The 17,328-nt window shown below is 45.3% G+C and overlaps 1 protein-coding gene across 3 annotated transcripts in view; it reads left to right on the top strand.

Annotated features, from left to right (window-relative positions):
• FAM3D (FAM3 metabolism regulating signaling molecule D) overlaps positions 1-17,328 on the top strand; it is a 51,226-nt gene that overhangs the window by 19,360 nt on the left and 14,538 nt on the right. For all 3 annotated transcript variants that reach the window (XM_051979918.1, XM_051979933.1, XM_051979924.1), the window contains 4 exons: positions 1,291-1,398; positions 3,606-3,632; positions 11,701-11,818; positions 13,312-13,370. In XM_051979918.1, coding sequence (XP_051835878.1) covers positions 1,291-1,398; positions 3,606-3,632; positions 11,701-11,818; positions 13,312-13,370 — 312 coding nt within the window. The remainder of the gene's footprint in view (positions 1-1,290; positions 1,399-3,605; positions 3,633-11,700; positions 11,819-13,311; positions 13,371-17,328) is intronic.

Here is a 17,328-nt window from a genome sequence, read left to right as displayed (position 1 = left end):
TATATATTTTATACTTTTTTTTCCTCCATACATATTACTCCTTCTCCCCCCAAGAGAATATAATCTCTTTGAGAGCAAAGCTTTCTTTTTTGTCCTGGTATCACCCCACCCTAGCCCAGTGCCTGGTGTACACTGGAATAGAAATTGAATCAATGCTGGGAAAATGAGTGGAAAAGTCACTAAAAGGAGTCGCGGTCAAATCCATTCCATTTCTAATCTAAGCAATTGCTTTAGAACAGTCAAGTTAAGATCTAAGATAGCAAGGATTGTTACCCAATCAGCATCAAGTGGCTAGAAATTCAAGAGTCTATATCTATTTGCCTACTTATAAGTACTCTGAATGGGAGAGCTGAGTTTAATGAGCCACAGAGAACCGAATGATGTCATTATGAATATTCTTGCAAGGCGGGAAGCCAGGAGAAAAAGCTCTTTTCTCCACTTAGCAGGGAAATTGAGTCACAGATTCTCTAGAAATTTCTAAAATCTCATGTTTGTGACTCCTTAACATTAAGACAATAATGATCAGCTACAATTCCAGAGAAATGGTGATCAAAAATATTACCCCCCCTCCTGACAGAGAGACAATGGACTAAATCTTCAGAATGAGACATGTGACCAATACGGGAATTTGCTTGACTTATTAAATACCTACTATGTGCTAGACACTGCGCTAAGTTCTTTACAAATATTATCCAAGGTTTTGTTACCTAGATTTTGTTTGAAAAAAAAAAAAAAGGTTTTGTTTTTGTTACTCTACCTTATCCCTAATTTGGAGGAGAGAGAAAACAATAAATGCTCATAAATGCAAAAATAATTCATTGTAATTAGAGTCCTAATAAATGTAAGTATTAAGTAAGTCATCAGCATCTTAACATAAATGAGTTTCTCCATTCATCCAGTGAGCTATCACGATCCGTAGAGAATAAGACTCCAAATAAACAAATTTTGATGATGTCATTGGCTTGGAAGCGAGAATTCTGGATATTAGGACTAGAAATGAAAAAGGAAGGCCCAAGAAAGGCCCTACTTTGGGGAGCCCTGTGCAATTTATGGGTCTCAAGAGTAGCAAGACACTGAGAGTCAGAGAAAATACCAAAGGAGAAAAAGTAAGTCCCTCTCTCCAAAAGTCCACTTCACAATGTTGCTGATCACAGGTCATAGCTCTAGAGCACGAGAGGACAGAGGTCAAGTCCAAGTGGATCAATATACAGATGAGAAAATTGAGAATCAGGGAAGAGCTGTTCTTCTCACTCTGATCTAATGTCACCTGTTCTCTATCCCTTTCCTCAGCCTTAATCCGCTTGGGGGCCATCATTTTTACCCTGCTGACCACATGGTTCTTTACTCACACCTATTTCAAGAAGACTGGTAAAACCATTAGTTTACGAGACTTCCTGGGTAAGTTATTTCATCATCATTTTATTAGCAGGGCCCTCAGGGCCGGGACTGAAAATCTAAAAAAATTAGCATTCGATGAGGTGACTTCTGCTGTCCGTACAAGGCTCTACTCCATCACTGACATGTCTGACAAAGGCCCCTGGGAGATTTCTCGGGCTGGGGCTGCCGCTGTCCATCAGGACCAAAGCTGCAGTCTCCACCTTCCTCCTCAATAAGCCCAATGCTTCTTTCTCCCAAAGGCAAAAAGTTATAATAAACCTAGGAGGAGAGTTAGCTAAGGGAAAATGGAGAAAGGCTTGGGGAAATGCCATGGATTTAGGGGATATTTTACTTTCTGTTAGTGAAAGGAAAGAGGGAAAGGGAAAGAAAATATGAGAGAAGAAAAAATAAGAAAGACAATGGAAAAAGAAAGGAAGCCAGCCTAAGCCAGAGGTGTAACCAAGGTACTTTGGGTGTCCGGATCTCCACCTTCCTCCCTTTTCCAGCGTTCCTCCCAAGGTCCCATCTCCATAGAACTCCTCTTACGGAAATTACCGTCTTCCAACCTCCTGAAAACTCCCTTATGGGTCCTTGTGAATCTCTGTGTGGACCAACCAATCTCGCCCTGAGCAGCTAGCACTCTCCCTGTATTCTGCCATGACGGCCTCACCCTGTACCCGATACGGGGCCAGTAGCCCAGCAAACCCAAATGGCACTATTATCTGCCCCAGGTGAATTTCACTGTAATTCCAGGACCCCGAAAGTCATCTCCTCGTGAATATATAACTCCCCTTAACAACCCTAAATGTATTAACCGATTTCTTTGCTTAGCTGTTTGACCCGATAAGAAAAAAAGATCAGCCCAATCTCCCAAACACTCCCCAACGGCCGGGCAATTTGGTTCATTCTTTCCTTGACATATATAGATAAAAAACTTGGTTTAGATGATGGGCAAAGGTTATATTCATTTGAATAGAAGTTTCCTTTATGCCCTACTTCTCTACCGAGTGTAGCGTGTGGCAATGGGGGTGAGGCAGAGTTCTTGGTCTTTGATGAGGTACATGTGGAATAAAAGGCTCCGGGGAACTGAGAATGATAGGATAAATCCACAAAAGGAAGGAAACACGGGTGGTGCTTCCAAACCCTTCTGCAAACCCTTGACTTTTCAGGCTATAGATCAAGCTGACATTCTTCCTTGAAGAATCATTACTCCCTGTTCTCCCACTACGTCACTGAGAAATTTAGATCTGTCTATTGAACTTTGAGCATATTGGCTCAGATCAATAGTTTTTTTTTTATTTTTTTAATGTCTTTTTATTGATACTTCTCCTTTTTTTTTTTCATCTTCTAAATTACTCCCTGCATCTCTTTTCCCCCCTCTAATTTTTTTTTTTAAAAATCCAGTGCATGGGGCAGCTAAGTGGCTCAGTGGGTAGAGCACCAACCCTGAAGTCAGGAGGACCTGAGTTCAAATCTGATCTCAGACACTTAACACTTCCTAGCTGTGTGACCCTGGGCAAATCACTTAACCCCATTTGCCTCAGGGAAAAAAAAATCCAGTCCAAACCTCAGCTCATTAGGAGGGGCCACCATTGGCTGGTCATTTACAATCCACTCCCCACACAGCACTCTACTCACTCAGTCACCATCTCTTCCTTCCAACAAATGTGACGCATCTCGTGGCCAATGGTGAAACCCTCACCAGTTTGAGAGACTCCTCCCATCACTACGACATCAAGCCAGATCAACACCGATTTTCACCTCTGCGTTTAAATGGAAGCCCATTTCTCCCAGAGCTTCTGGAAGGCGTTTCTGGTTGGGGTAGGACTCCCACAGATTGTCTGGTTTCCTGACCTCAGGGAAATTAGAATATTTATTATGCATGAAAGTGAGATGGGGAAGCGTACACAATTAGGGACCAAGTTCAGGGACTGACTACCCCAAAGAAATGCCAGGTGCACAGTGCTGACATGAAGCCCTTTTGGGACTCAGAGAAAAGCCCAAGGTTGCCAGGGTGGTCAGGGATGGCTTCATGGAGGAGGCAGCGTTTGAGATTTTTTAAAATCACTTTTTATGAAATCTTGTAATGATGAGGGCTGTGCTTAAACTGCCCAGAGGTAGGAAATTGTGTTGTTTCCTTCCAAACTTCCTTCCTTCTTCCCCTCAGCTCTGGGGCTCTCTTTCCTTGAGGTAAATTCTAATCAGATCTTCTTTCTCTCCCCACACAGGTTCTTCCTCAAAGATAACCAGTGAGAGTGAGTAGAACTTGATTTTTCTGTTTCAATATCAATTCACCACCCAACAAACATTATTAATCACTTAATATATTTTACGAAGTACAGAGGAGACAAAAATTAAACTTTTTTTTCCTGAGGCAATGCAGGGTAAGTGACTTGCCCAGGGTCACACAGCTAGGAAGTATTAAATGCCTGAGATCAGATTTGAACTCGGGTCCTCCTGACTTCAGAGCTGGTGCTCTATCCACTGCACCACTGAGCTGCCCCTAAAAATTAAACTATTGTTTCTCTCAGGAAGCTTATGTGTTCTAAAGGGAGAAACAACATGCATATAAATGTAGAGGAATGTGTTTGTACATATACACATATTTAGCCAGATGGCACAGTGGATAGAAGGCTGGATCTAGAGTCAGAAAGCCTCAAATACTTACTAGCTATTTGGTCATTTCACCTCTGTCTGCCTTAGCTTACTCATCTTTAAAATGGGTATAATAGCACCTACCTCTCAGGGTTGTTGTGAGGACTAGAATGTTTAGCACAGTGCCTGACTCATAGTGATATGTAAATGTCAGCTAGTATTAGCAGTGCCAGTAGTAGTAGTACTAATGGTAGTAGGAAAAGCAGTAGTAGTACTAGTAGTAGTGGCCCAATAGTGATACTAGTAGTAATAATAGTTGTAGCAGTAATAGTAGTGGTAGTCGGGAGGTAGTAGTTATAATATTAGCAGCAGCAGTAGTAGTAATAATAGGAATGGTGGTAGCAGTAGTAGTAATAATAGTGGTAATAGTAAAAAGAGTAGTAGTGGTAGTTATAGTAGTAGTATAGTAGTGGTAGCAGTAGTAATAGTAGTATCAGTGGTAGTAAGAATAAGAGTAGTAGTGGTAGTTATAGTAGTAGTATAGTAGTGGTAGTAGTAGTAATAGTATCAGTGGTAGTAAGAGTAAGAGTAGTAGTGGTAGTTATAGTAGTAGTATAGTAGTGGTAGTAATAGTAATAGTAGTATCAGTGGTAGTAAGAGTAAGAGTAGTAGTGGTAGTTATAGTAGTAGTATAGTAGTGGTAGTAGTAGTAATAGTAGTAGCAGTAGTAGTAAGAGTAAAAGTAGTAGTGGCAGTTATAGTAGTAATATAGTAGTGGTAGTAGTAGTAATAGTAGTAGCAGTAGTAGTAGTAAGAGTAAAAGTAGTAGTGGCAGTTATAGTAGTAATATAGTAGTGGTAGTAGTAGTAATAGTAGTAGTAGTAGTAGTAGTAGTAGTAGTAGTAGTAGTAGTAGTAGTAAGAGTAAAAGTAGTAGTGGAAGTTATAGTAGTAATATAGTAGTGGTAGTAGTAGCAGTAGTAATAGTAGTAGATGTAATTCACATACAAAAGAGATAAAAGATAACTTTGCAGAAGGCACTAACAGATATAGAAAACTAAAAGATTACCTTTGAGCTGAGTCTTGTAGGCAACCAGGCATTGAGGAGAGAGAGTATTCAGGCAAGAGATAAGGAAAGGTTCAGTATATACAAAAGCATATCTGCTCTGTGTGCATGTGTGTACCTATGTATAGCATACAGACATGTACAAAATCCACATGGAGGTTTTTTTAGGGAGCCAACACTGGCAGCTGGGGGGACTGGGAAATGCCTCCCACAGGAATCATTTGAGCTGAGCTTTGGGGAAAATAGAGGTTCTGGCAGGTAGAAAAAAGAAGGGAGCGTGTTCCAGGCAAGGGACACAACTGGTTAAAAGGCACCAAAAGGGAAGGGAGCTGGGAGGATCCCGGGTGAAGAACACAAAGGCCACTTTGACTGGAATGTAGAGTGTATCAAGGGGAATAATGAGGCAAGAAAGGGGAGTGAGAGCCGGGTGGCAAAGAGCTTTGAATGTCAAAGGTGGATTTCAAATGGGATTGGAGAGGTAACAGGGAGCCACTAGGGCTAATTGAGTGAGGGAGTTCCACAGCCCATCTGAGCTGGTATAATGTCTTTGTGATACAAGGACTTTCTGTTCACTTGCAGAGTAGGAAGGAAGAGAAAGGAAGCAGGAAAAATTTCCTCCTCCTTTGGTTCACTTAGTCTGAAAATCCACAGAAAATGGATGAATAGAAAAAGAACAAAAGTGTGTGGAGGATTTTGAATGCCAGGCTGAGAAGTTTATATTTCATCCTAGAGGCAATAGGGAATTACTGAAGACGTTTGAGTACAGGAGTCACGTGATCAGATGTGTTTTAGGAGCCAAAAATTGGGACCAAAAAGGAGATGGCTGAGAGAAAGGAGACACAAAGCAGGAGATCAGTGAAGAGGCTGCCCCAGTAGTCCTGCCAGAGACAGGGAAGAGGCTGAATTAGCAGCAAAAAGGAGCTGCATGACTGAGCAAAAGGACTTCTGGCGGGACTCTCTAAAGTTACTGGATATGAAACAAGTTCCTTGGGAGAAGGGAGGCTGTAGGCCTTAGTTCTCTCTGGAGCCTAGCACGATGCTTTGGGAATAGTAGATGTTTAATACTATATATTTTTTAAAACTTTATTGATATCTTTCATTTTCCCAGCACCTTCATTTTGAAATATCTCCTTTCCTTCTTTCCTTCCTTCTTTTTCCTTCCTCCCTCCCTCCCTTCCTTCCTTCCCTCCTTCTCTCCTTCCATATCTTCCTCACTCCTTTCCTGTCTTCCTTCTTCCCCTCTTTTTCCTTCCTTTTTTCCTCCCTCTCTCCTTCCATGCCTTCCTTCCTTCCTTCCTCTCTCCTTCCATACCTTCCTCACTCACTTCCTGTCTTCCTTCTTCCCCTCTTTTTCCTTCCTCCCTCCCTCCCTTCCTTCCTTCCCTCCTTCTCTTCTTTCCCTCCCTCTCTCCTTCCATACCTTCCTCACTCACTTCCTGTCTTCCTTCTTCCCCTTTCCTTTTTCCCTCCCTCTCTCCTTCCATGCCTTCCTTCCTTCCTTTCCTTCCTCTCTCCTTCCATGCCTTACCTCCTTTCTTTTCTTCCTCTCTCCTTCCATACCTTCTTCCCTCATCTCCTATCTTCCTTTCTCTTTCCCTCCTTCTCTTCTTCCCTTACTCCCTCCCTTCCTTCCCTCCTTCTCTCTTTCCATACCTCCTTCCCTTCTTTCCTTCCTTCCCTCCCTCTCTCCTTCCATATCTTACTCCCTTACCTCCTGTCTTCCTTTCTCCCTTTCTCCTTCTCTTCCTCTCTCCTTTCTTTCCTTCCTTCCTTTCTCCCTTCTCCCTTCCTTCTTGCCTTCCTCCCTCCCTCCCTCCCTTCTTCATCCCAGCTTCTCTTCCCTTCTCCCTTCCTGAATCATTGGCCCTGCTTGCCACATGAGCCCTAGAAAAGCTGTTGAACTTGAAGTCACAGAGCCTTATTCAACCATGGCTCTTGTACCCCCAATCTGTGTGATTTTAACCAAGTTACTTCAGCTTCCTGAGTCTCAGTTTCCTCACGTGTCAAATGAGGAGCTTGGACTGCTGAGTTCTAAGACCCCTTCCTGATCTAGCTCTGTGCTAAAACGACTCAGAAGACAGTAGAAACTTTAGGCTCTGTGGCAGACAGACAGGATGGGGGGGTGGAGGGGGAGGTTGCTGAAAGCCCTTTAGAAAATGCCAAAAACTGCCCAAAGGCACTCTTCCCCACAGCTCACATTCCAGGGGTGGCCCAAAGTGAACCCGCCATGATTCAAGCTGAGGCCCTTTGATCCTCACTTCTGTATCTCTTCTCGGTAAAGGCCCCTTTGAAAAAGCCAGACCAAAGGTCTAAAGGGCCCAAGAGAAGTTGGCCAAGGGAGACCTCCTCCTACGCACCCACCACAGCCCAGTGATCAAAGCCAATTATGAAGAATGAGTCTGGGTGGGGAGCCAGAAGGCTGACCGCTGCTCAGATCCTCCCGCTTCCCAGGTTCCCCGAAGGGATGCTGGCCCAGGGGATGCTCCCAGGTGCCTTTGCCTCCCGGGGCCCCTACTCGATGCAGCAAGTCTGAGAGAAATGCAGCCTGAGAATCCACTAAACAGGATTCTAAGCCCCCCTCCCTCGTGGGGAGAGCCCAGCTGCAAGGAGCACCAGCCCCAATTCTTCTCGGCTGTGGAGCCGGAGCCAGCACCGGCAGCGTCGGAACACAAAGGTCAGAAAATCAATTCTGGCAAAGACTGTTTAAGCCGGCACATTGACACAGGATTTATAAGGCCCAGCTTGCAGATGATTAGGCTCTGGGCAAACTCCGCGTTCTCCCTGCAGTCCCGGAGTAATCCCTTTTCCCGTATCAATGTGATGTTCTTCCCATAATGGGATGGAAGCCTACATGTTGGGGAGCACGTGAGCAGCTACCCCGGGTCCCGGCAACTGAAGCAATCAGAAAATCAGATTCCTGCTGGGCAGAAAAGAGGGGTCTCTGCAGCCCGACCCTTGACCCAGGATTAATCCTGAAACACATCCTTTTTGTTCCTTTAATTTCCGCCCCTCTTGGAGAGAATAAGAAAGGGAAGGCAGGCTCACTCTGACAAAAATGGTAGGCGAGGATTGAGTCCGAGATCTGTTCCGGAAACTGCCGATGCCGGGAGGTTTAGGCAGGAAACCGCAGTTCATGGAGATCCCACTGAGGGCTGATGTGGACCTCAGGGTCACCGGGCCCAGCCCGATGCCAGAAAAAGCTAGAAATGATTGGTGCAGAGACATACAGCCAGTGAACATCTTCCCGAGCCTGGATTCGAACCCAAAGCTTCCTGATTCCAAAACTGGTCCTCTATCCGATGTTGGGGATCAGAGGTTAGAAATAAGAAGGAATCCCTGCCCTCCCAACACAGTCCACTCCTATCTTTGAAGAACCCTCAACTCTTAAGCACTTCTTCCTGATATCAAATGTGATATTCTCCCTCCTTTTCTTCCTTCCTTCCTTTCTTCCTCCTTTCCTTCTTCCTTTCCTTTTTACTTCCTTAACTTCTATTCTTTCCTCCCACTTCCTTCCTTCCTACATACCTGCCTTCCTCCCTTCTTCCTTCTTCACTCCTTCTTTCTTTCCTTCCTCCCTTCTGACTTTCCTTTTCCTTCCCCTTTCCTTCTTCCTTTCCTTTTCACCTTCCTTCCTTCCCCTTGTCACTTCCTCTCTTCTCCCTTCTTGCCTTCCTGCCATTCTCTTTTCCTTCATTTTTTCCTCCCTTTCTCCTTCCCTTCCTTCCTACTTTCCATTCTTTCCTCCTCTTTCCTTCTTTCCTTCCTTCCTTCCTTCCTTCCTTCCCTCCCTCCCTTGTGACTTTCCTTCCTTCCCTCCCCTTTCCTTCCTCCCTTCTTTCCTGTTTTCCTTCCTTCTTTCTTTCCTTTTCTCCTTCCTTCCTTCCTCCCTCACTTCTTTCCTGCTTTCTTTCTTTCCCACCTTCCTCCCTTCTCTGTATAAAGCCAAACCAAGCAAATTGGAATCAAGCTCCTTTGTGTCCTCTGGATGTGGAGACCTCAACGTTTTCCAGGGCAAAGACTGCTTGAGGCTGCTCTGGGCCGAGGGCTTTCTGGGCCTGCCGTTAGGCCGGGGCAACCAAGATGCTTTGTGTGTGTAACTGTGGTCACTGAGAGCAGCGAAGTCGAGGGGGCCCCTGGGAAGTGTCAGCGATGAGGGGCCTGCGGCTGAGGTTAATTAGTCCTGACATTGTGTTTGGCAAAGGGCCTTCTGGTCCCTGGGCTCTGTGTGGCTCAGGGCAGAGGGGAGAGATAGTTTAGTAAATACCATTTTTCAATGAGGGGAGGGGAAGGAATCTAAGCCAGTCCTGCAGCAGATTAGATAAGTGGGATATCAGTGGCACAGGGAAGTTCCAGATGAGGAAACGCCCTCTTTGAAAGCAGGCGGCACCTCCTCTGTGACCTGAGTGCCCAGGACACAATGTCTTCTTGGTGAGGTGTGAGGGGAGACTCCTTGGGTGTCAGGATGGGTCAGAGGAAGGATTTAGCCCCAGGGCTTCCTGAGAAAGAGCTAATTGTCATCACCATTGACTCTTCCTGAGCGTTTGCCATTCTTGGATATTCAGCCCAATTTTTAATCCAGAAAAGTCCGTCGGTAAACCTGACAATCAGCAGGTGGGGCTATTCTAAGAAGGCCTTGACTCTGGCCTTCCCCACCAGGCGGGTAAGAGGGGCCAGCCCCAAGAAACGGGCAGAGGGGCTAAGCATGGAGCAGCAAGGAAGCAAGCAGAGGGAGCCAGGAACCAAGGGGCAGGATCTTCGGTTGCCTCGAGTTTTCCATAGAGAGATGTTCATCTTTCCACAGGGGAAGTCTGGGAAGAGTTGTCCTTGTCACACCATTTCTTAGGCTCTAGAGCAGCTGCTTCCAAGGACTGTCCCAGCTCCCGTTCCCTTTCCCTCCTGAACATGTAAAAAAACACATCACCAGGAACCAGGAACCAATAAACGTCAGGTCCTGTTAACAATTAACCTTAAACAACCAAGCTCTGGGTGTCGGGCATGGGATCCTGCTGGCTTTGACTCATGCAGCCCTTGATGGGAACTCGGTCAGAAAGGCTCAAGATTCCGGGAGCTTGTGCCTTCTCCCGGCCTTTCGGAGTCAATGAGCCTTTTTATATGTGTTTATATATGAGCATGGGTGTGTGTACATATAAGTGTAAATAGGTGTATTTACAAGTCATGTCATTATATAAATTATACTCTATCTCTGTCTCTCTCCTTTCCTGGTCTCTCTTCTTTCTGTGTGTTCCTCTGTCTGTCTCTTCTTTCCCTACCTTCATGTACATATACAATATATACATATATCCTTCATCAATCCAAAATTAGCTTTTCCTTAGGTAGTTAGTAAGATTATTTTCCCTCTCTTCCTCCTCCCCTTTCTCCTTCTTTCCCATCTCTTCCCTCTCCTCTTCCTCCTCCTCTGTTTTTCTTCTTCTCTTCTGCTTTTTATATCTTTTCCCCCTTCTCCTCTCCTCCCTCTCCTTCTTTTTCTTTATCTCCTCTTTCTCTTCCCCCTTTTCCTCCCTCATCCTCCTATTTCTCCTTTCCCTTCTCTTCCTCCTTCTCCTCCTCCTCTTTTCCCTTCTCCCATGACTACCAGAAAGACCAGCTTTCCTTTCCTTTTCTGAAATCCTGCAAGAGAAAGGATATTTATTCACTCCCATGGGGACTGCTTCCCCAGGGTTATCCCGGAGCCCCAGGCCAGGGGTCTGTCCAGACTACAGAGCTCTCCGGAGGGGGAGAGCTCTCTGGCACTTCCCAGAGGCTGCGCTGATCACCTCTCAGGTGCCCCTGGCACCATGCGGACATCGTCAGCCTCCCCCTCCGGAGGTCAGCAGTACTGTCACCTCCGTCTCTGGCAGAGAGAAAACCAGACTGACTCTCATCCTGTTCCGGTAGATATTTTGACTGTTTAATGCTCCCTTTCCCCTCCAGCCAAAAATTCCCTAATTCTGCGTTTATCCACTTCTCCCTAATGGTGCCTTCTGAACTGTCAGGTAGTGTTAAAAACACACATTAATATAAATTATAACCTGTCAGGCAGAAAGCCACAGTTTCATCCCCTGCATGCAAACAGCCCTGGGGGAACAACTGTTCAAAGAGCTATTTTTCTTTATATGTTCTCATTAAAGGGGAAAGGGGGGAGAGATGGCGGATCTGGCACCAAAGAGTGACATTTACAGAGGTGAGATTTTAGGGTAATTTTAACAATTAAAAATGCAAGAGGTCTTCTGTGGTCCAACAAGGCCGTCTGATTTTGTCCTCAAGGGCTCTTGAGATGGTCGAGGTCCTCATTAGGAAAAGGAATTATGTCATTCCTATTTCCTTAAGTTGAGATAGCTAAGAGGCTGCCGAGTCAAGAATCAAGAACACCTGAGTTCAAATCCAGCCTCAGCTATATTTGGCTGTGTGAACTTAAGCAAGTCACTTAAAAAAAAAAACAAATTTGGGGCTACCTAGTTCACAAGACCTGTTCTCCATCTACTACATCAAAATGTGTGTGTTTCATTAAAAAAAGCTATTAGACCCAAACTTTTCATTTCTCAGTCTGTTCACTCAACAGATATCTGTGGAACTGGCCTCAGTTTGGTAGTGGAGAAAACTCCAGCCAGTCCCCCCTTCTCTGTCCGCACACAGGTTATTAACATGGGTCTGTTCTCCCCTCAGAGCATCCAAGAAATAAGTGTGACAACAGTAAGAAATGTGTGCGGGATTTCTTCGCCTTCAAGATCACGAGTGGAGCTGCCAATGTCGTGGGACCCTCCATCTGTTTTGAAGACAAGATGTAAGTGTCTGAGTAGCCCCTTCCCCACCCTTGAGCCCAAGAGCCGGTCTCCCTCCTCTCTCTCCGCGGCTAGAATCATAGTCTCCTGGGGCCATTTCAACACTTGTTGTTGTTCTTTAAATGCGCTCATTGGAGAATTCGGATTTCCAGTCACCAAATAGCTCCGGAAGATTTTGGCAAGGGCGCGGGGAAGGGTGGGTGGGCAGGAGTTATAGGGTGATCTTGATTTTCCCACCAATGTAGATTACCTGGGGGGAGGAGGGTTGCCCAGAATGACGTCCCAGATTACCGCGGTGAGGAGCGTCTGTCATCCTTACAAGGGATCAATCATTCTTGGTGTTGGCCAGTCAGGTAATAGTACATAGGATCACGGATTAAGAGGTAGAAGAGACCTCGAAGATCATCAAATCCAATCCCCTCATTGTACCGAGGCATAAGGAGGTCAGCGACTCACTCGGGATCACACGAGGATCCGAGGGAAGATCTGAACTCTGATCTCCCTGTTTCCTGATCACATACGCCAGGCTGTCCCCCTCAGTAATCTTAGAGTGATTGAGTTGAACAAATAGTCCTTGGGTTACACGCCTAAAACTAGAAAAGAGGCTATAAAAGAAAACTTACATCCCCAAAATCGCAGGCACTTGTTCTATCAGAACAGAACTGAAATTAAAAACCTCGGCTCAGGGGCAGCTAAATGGCACCAGTCCTGAAGTCGGGAGGACCTGTGTTCAAATCTGGTCTCAGACACTTAACACTTCTTAGCAAGTCACTTAACCTCAATTGCCTCAGAAAAGAAAAAAGAAAGAAAAAAAGAAAACAAACAACAACAAAAAATAAAACTCGGCTCAAATCTGAGCAAGGTGAAGTACGAGTATTCATTTTGGAGAATGATGTCCTAACCAGAAAGACCTTTACCTTATAAATGAAGGCAAAGATCAGGGAGGAGCAGACACACTCCCCCAGAGGACTTGGTTACCCACTTGTTTTCAGTCTTCGTCTTCTCACAGAAAACGGTACCTAACGCCTGACGCCATCTCACCTGGAATGGTGAGGGGGAGATGGGGTCTAGATCTATGGTTTTTCTGGTTTGGGGAACTGGATGAGGGTGTTCCCTTTTTACCAGTACAGACCAGCGTCCCTCCAGAAACCCAGTCAGTCTTAGAGAGTTGCCTGGAGCACAGAAAGGGTAGGTGACTGGTGTTAGAAGCAGAAATAGAATCCAGGTCTGGCTAGCCCCAAAGTCAGCTCTCTGTCCAATGTACCATTCCCTGAGATGGAAAGGGAGCCAGTCTTCTCTATCATGGCGATCATTGGGCAGGACGAACTTGTGACGAAGCTTCTTAATGAGCTTCTCCAGGGGCTCCTTGGTTGACGCACCCATGGGCAAGCTCCATCCGCCTCTCTCTCTATTATCTGGCCCCCCTGGGAATTTCCAGGGCTGCCCTTAGATCTATGCTAAGGCTTCCGGCTCTACCTTTTCTTCTTTTTTCTAGACTCATGAGTACTGTGAAAAATAACGTTGGCAGAGGACTCAACGTTGCACTCGTGGATGGTGAGTGACTGATCGGCAGGTGTTGAGCAAGCATCTCCTGTGTCCTCAAGGCTGAGGGAAGCAAGGGCAGAGTGGGAGGAAAGGTCATTCCAAGGGTAAGACGTGGTCCATACCACCAAGAAGATTTTAAGCTAGACCCAAGGCTAGCATTTATAGAACTCCTAGAGATTGGCCAGGTGCTTTACAAGTAACTTCCTCCTTGATCCTCTCAACAACTCTAGGAGGTAGGTGCCATTATGTCCCCCTTTTCCAGATGAGGGAACTGAGGCTCAGAAAGTTTAAATAGCCACAAATTCTGTAAGTGCCGGTGGCTGGATTTTAATCTGTCTTCATGGCTCCGTGCCCAGGCCCTCACCATGCTGGGCTTGCTCTAGGGGTAGTCAGTATTAGTCTATTATACTGAGTCTCAGAGAAATGTATTATTATCATTCCCCCAACTCTTTAAACTGCTCTGGGGAAGAGGGAATCATAAAATTGTAATTTTGCCAAAAGGGACCTTCGTGGTCATTAAATGCAACTCCCCCATCTTACAGACAAGGAAACTGAGGTTCGGAGCTTTCCTCATTCTCCCATTAGAACTTCCCAGAAATTATCTTCATTTCATGACTGTTTCCCTTTTCAAAGAAATACCCCCACAAACCTCAAAAGGGTCTGGAGAATGGGGAGGGCACAGGGTTCAAGGAGGATTTGGCCCAGAAAGGGAAGCTCCAGTTTCTAGCTTCCCTTCTACACCCACGGCAAGGTCAGGGCTCGGTTTAGAATAACAGTCCAGGTCCTAGGAGCAATGAGGAGTCTTCCTCATTCCAAATTAGAGCTAAGGAGGAAGCCCAAGCGGTTCTGGAGTCTCCACAAAGGCAGAGAGGCAGCTGTAGGAGAGGCAGGGAACCCAGGCTCTACCACGGGTTGTCAGAATTGATGGATGAGAAACTATCCTGCACCTCAAGACATGGAACTGCACTCCACGGTGCCAGAGTTGCTTGTCGATATCCAGTAGAGATTGCCAAGCTTCCTTTCTGACCATCGGGGTAGTGGGCATCCCCACCTCCTGGCTCCCAGAACTTCCTTTCCTCTTCAATCCCTCCCATCTCCCTTTTGCTACTCCCTGTGGGATCATGGGCAAATCTAGGGCTATGTTGGACGAGGGGGCCTCTGGGGTCCCTTATAGCCGTAGGTCTGAGATGCAGAGGCTGGGGTCAGTAGGCTGGAAGATGTCACTGGCTAATTGGTATGAAGAAGGAAGAGAGGGAAAGGGAGTTCTAGCCATCTCTTTTTAAGGAAGTCACTGGGTAGTCCTATTTGGGTGCGTGCAGAAGGATGCAAAGCCATCCTCGGCCTCCTCTCGTGCTTAGAGGCAGCAGGACTCAAGGAGAGAGCCAAGAGCATCATGCTAGGTCTGTCAGAGAGGACGCAGGAAGAGAGGAAGGAAGGGAAGGAGAAAAGACCAGCATTTCTCTAAAAGACTCAGTGAAGCAACTTTCAAGGACTTGTAACGCATTAACTCTGAGGGGGATTAGGATGAAGCAATATTGGGGGAAAGGAGGCTGGAGAGTGTAATGACCGCGTATTTAAAATCAGCCGCAGTCAGGAATTCAGGTTAAGGGAAAAATCTTCAATATTTATTGAAGTGAAGAGGTGAATAAAGATTGCGATAGCAAATATAGGCAGCTGCGACAGGAAGCCAGCTAACAGAGAGCGATCTGAGCTGAGCCAACCGGGGCAATGGCACTGAGCCAACCGTGGCAATGGCAATCCCAAAAGTCTCTCCCTCCCCTTCCTTTTCCACTCCCCTGCCTCCACCCACCAAAATCGGCATTTCCTATACAACACATCAGGAGTTGCACAAAGAGGGGGCGGAGGCCATTCTTTCTCCAAGCATATATATTAATAGAGTATGGTCCAATGACTATTTAGCCTCATGTGCTTGGGACCTCAGTGCATCAACTCAAGCCTCAGCCCATTACATCGAGAATCCAGGAGGAAGCTTGTTTTGTAGAAACGGCCCAGTCCTGGAGCCGGGAGCACAGAACCCTCGTGGTCCTGGCGGTCTCCGTGCAACTGGGTGAGCCTCAGAAAGTCCCGAATCTCCTCTGCCTCAGTTTCCTGATCTGCAAATGAGGTATTAACAGTCCCTACTCTATCTATCTATCTATCTATCCACCTATACCTAGCTATTTATGCAATCTATCATCAGCCTGTTTATCATCCAAGGTTGCTGTGAAGATATTTGTAAAGCACTTTACACACACAGTGCCTGGTGCATAGACGCTTGATAAATATTGACTTATTTCTTTTTGTTGTTGTTGTTGTTCAGTGGAGATTGGGGAGGGGAGGAAGGAGAGAGAGAAAAATAAGACCTAAGTCATTTAAACCTAACTACCCCACACACCTGAAAATTTAAAAATAAAATAAGTAATACTATCGCCTTAGAGAGTGGTCTCCAAAGTGTGGGCCGGATGGATCCCCAGGAGTGGGTGATGTCAGCCAGAGGGTGGATGGATTAGGGGAGAATCTCAATACATTTGCCCTAATGTACTATTACAATACTACGAATAATAAGTAATAATACTACTAATGGTAGTATTCTCCCAGTCTCTCTCTTTCTGGTTGGGCAAGCTTCCAGTTTCATCCCTCTAAGCCAGTTCTCCCCCTCGGAGGAATTATGACCTCACTGCCATGTATAACTCACAGCTGCCATCACGCTAGAACACTTGGGAAATACCTGCTTTCCTCCCACCCCAACAGACTCGTTCCCCCCACTTCCCCTGTCACTTCATACGGAACACAAGAGTAAGAGCCATCCGCCCCAACTTTGTAGTTTGGGTGGGACATAGTGAGTCCCACATGCCAAAGGCCTTGCCCCAAATTCACCCTAATTCCCAGCATCCCATGTCTGCTCAGGATATTATTCTGGACTCCACACTCTCTCTCATCCCATTTACCCAAAAAGTTGCCAATCAGCACCAGCCCCTAACCTTGCCCTCTAGGTCCAGGCCTCCAAGTCCCAGAGAGATGTTCTAGTAGAGAATGTCTGTCCATCCCAGACTTCTGTCTCAGAACAAGCAGTTTTATTTTTTTCCTTTTTCTCTTCTTTTTTATCATCTTTTCTTTTATCTTTGTCTTTACCCTTGTCATCTTTCCTCTTCTTTTTGCTCTCCTCCTTTTGCTGCTCCTCTTTGTTCTCCGAGTCTCCCTCTGGTTCTCTGAGTCTTCCTCTGGAAGCAGGTTACTGGAGATGCTAGGCCTGAAATCAGATTTCTAGCTCACCCTGGAGGTATAATCCCTGCTCTTATACCCGTCTCTTTCTGTGCAAAAGCTCTATTTTTTTTAGAAAGGTATTGGCATTCTCCTAATGATTTCCTTCTGTTAAAGTGAATTAATGCCAGGCTCCAGCCTTCCCTCGTGTTTTTGTAAATTCAAAAAAATCCCCAAAGGTTGGAAGAACACTGGGTTATACTGAATCTCTCTCAACATTCTTAATGCAGAAGAATAGCTAGATGATGGATAGGTGACAGGTGGATGGATAGACAATAGACGATAGATGGATAAAAGATAGATTAGTAGATGATAGATTAGATAAATAGAAGAATATATAGATGATAGAGAATAGATAGAAAAATGGATGCTCAGATGATGTAGATAAATAATAGATGGACAAATAGAGGATAGATAGATTACAGATAGATGGATAGACAGTAGATGATAGATGGGTAAAGGATAGACATATTAGTAGATGATAGATTTAGTAGATGATAGATTAGAGAAATAGAAGAATATATAGATGATAGAGAGTAGATAGAAAAATGGATGCTCAAATGAGGTAGACAAATAATAGACAGATGGACAAATAGAGGATAGATAGATGATGGATAGATTTTAAATAGGTGGATACATGATAGATAGCCTAGATAAATAGATCAAGTGATAGATAATATAGAAATAAGATAATAAATCAATGTAT

Source organism: Antechinus flavipes, chromosome 1 (assembly GCF_016432865.1).
Source record: "Antechinus flavipes isolate AdamAnt ecotype Samford, QLD, Australia chromosome 1, AdamAnt_v2, whole genome shotgun sequence".
Classification (NCBI taxonomy): domain Eukaryota; kingdom Metazoa; phylum Chordata; class Mammalia; order Dasyuromorphia; family Dasyuridae; genus Antechinus; species Antechinus flavipes.
This window is presented reverse-complemented; position numbering and strand designations above follow the sequence as displayed.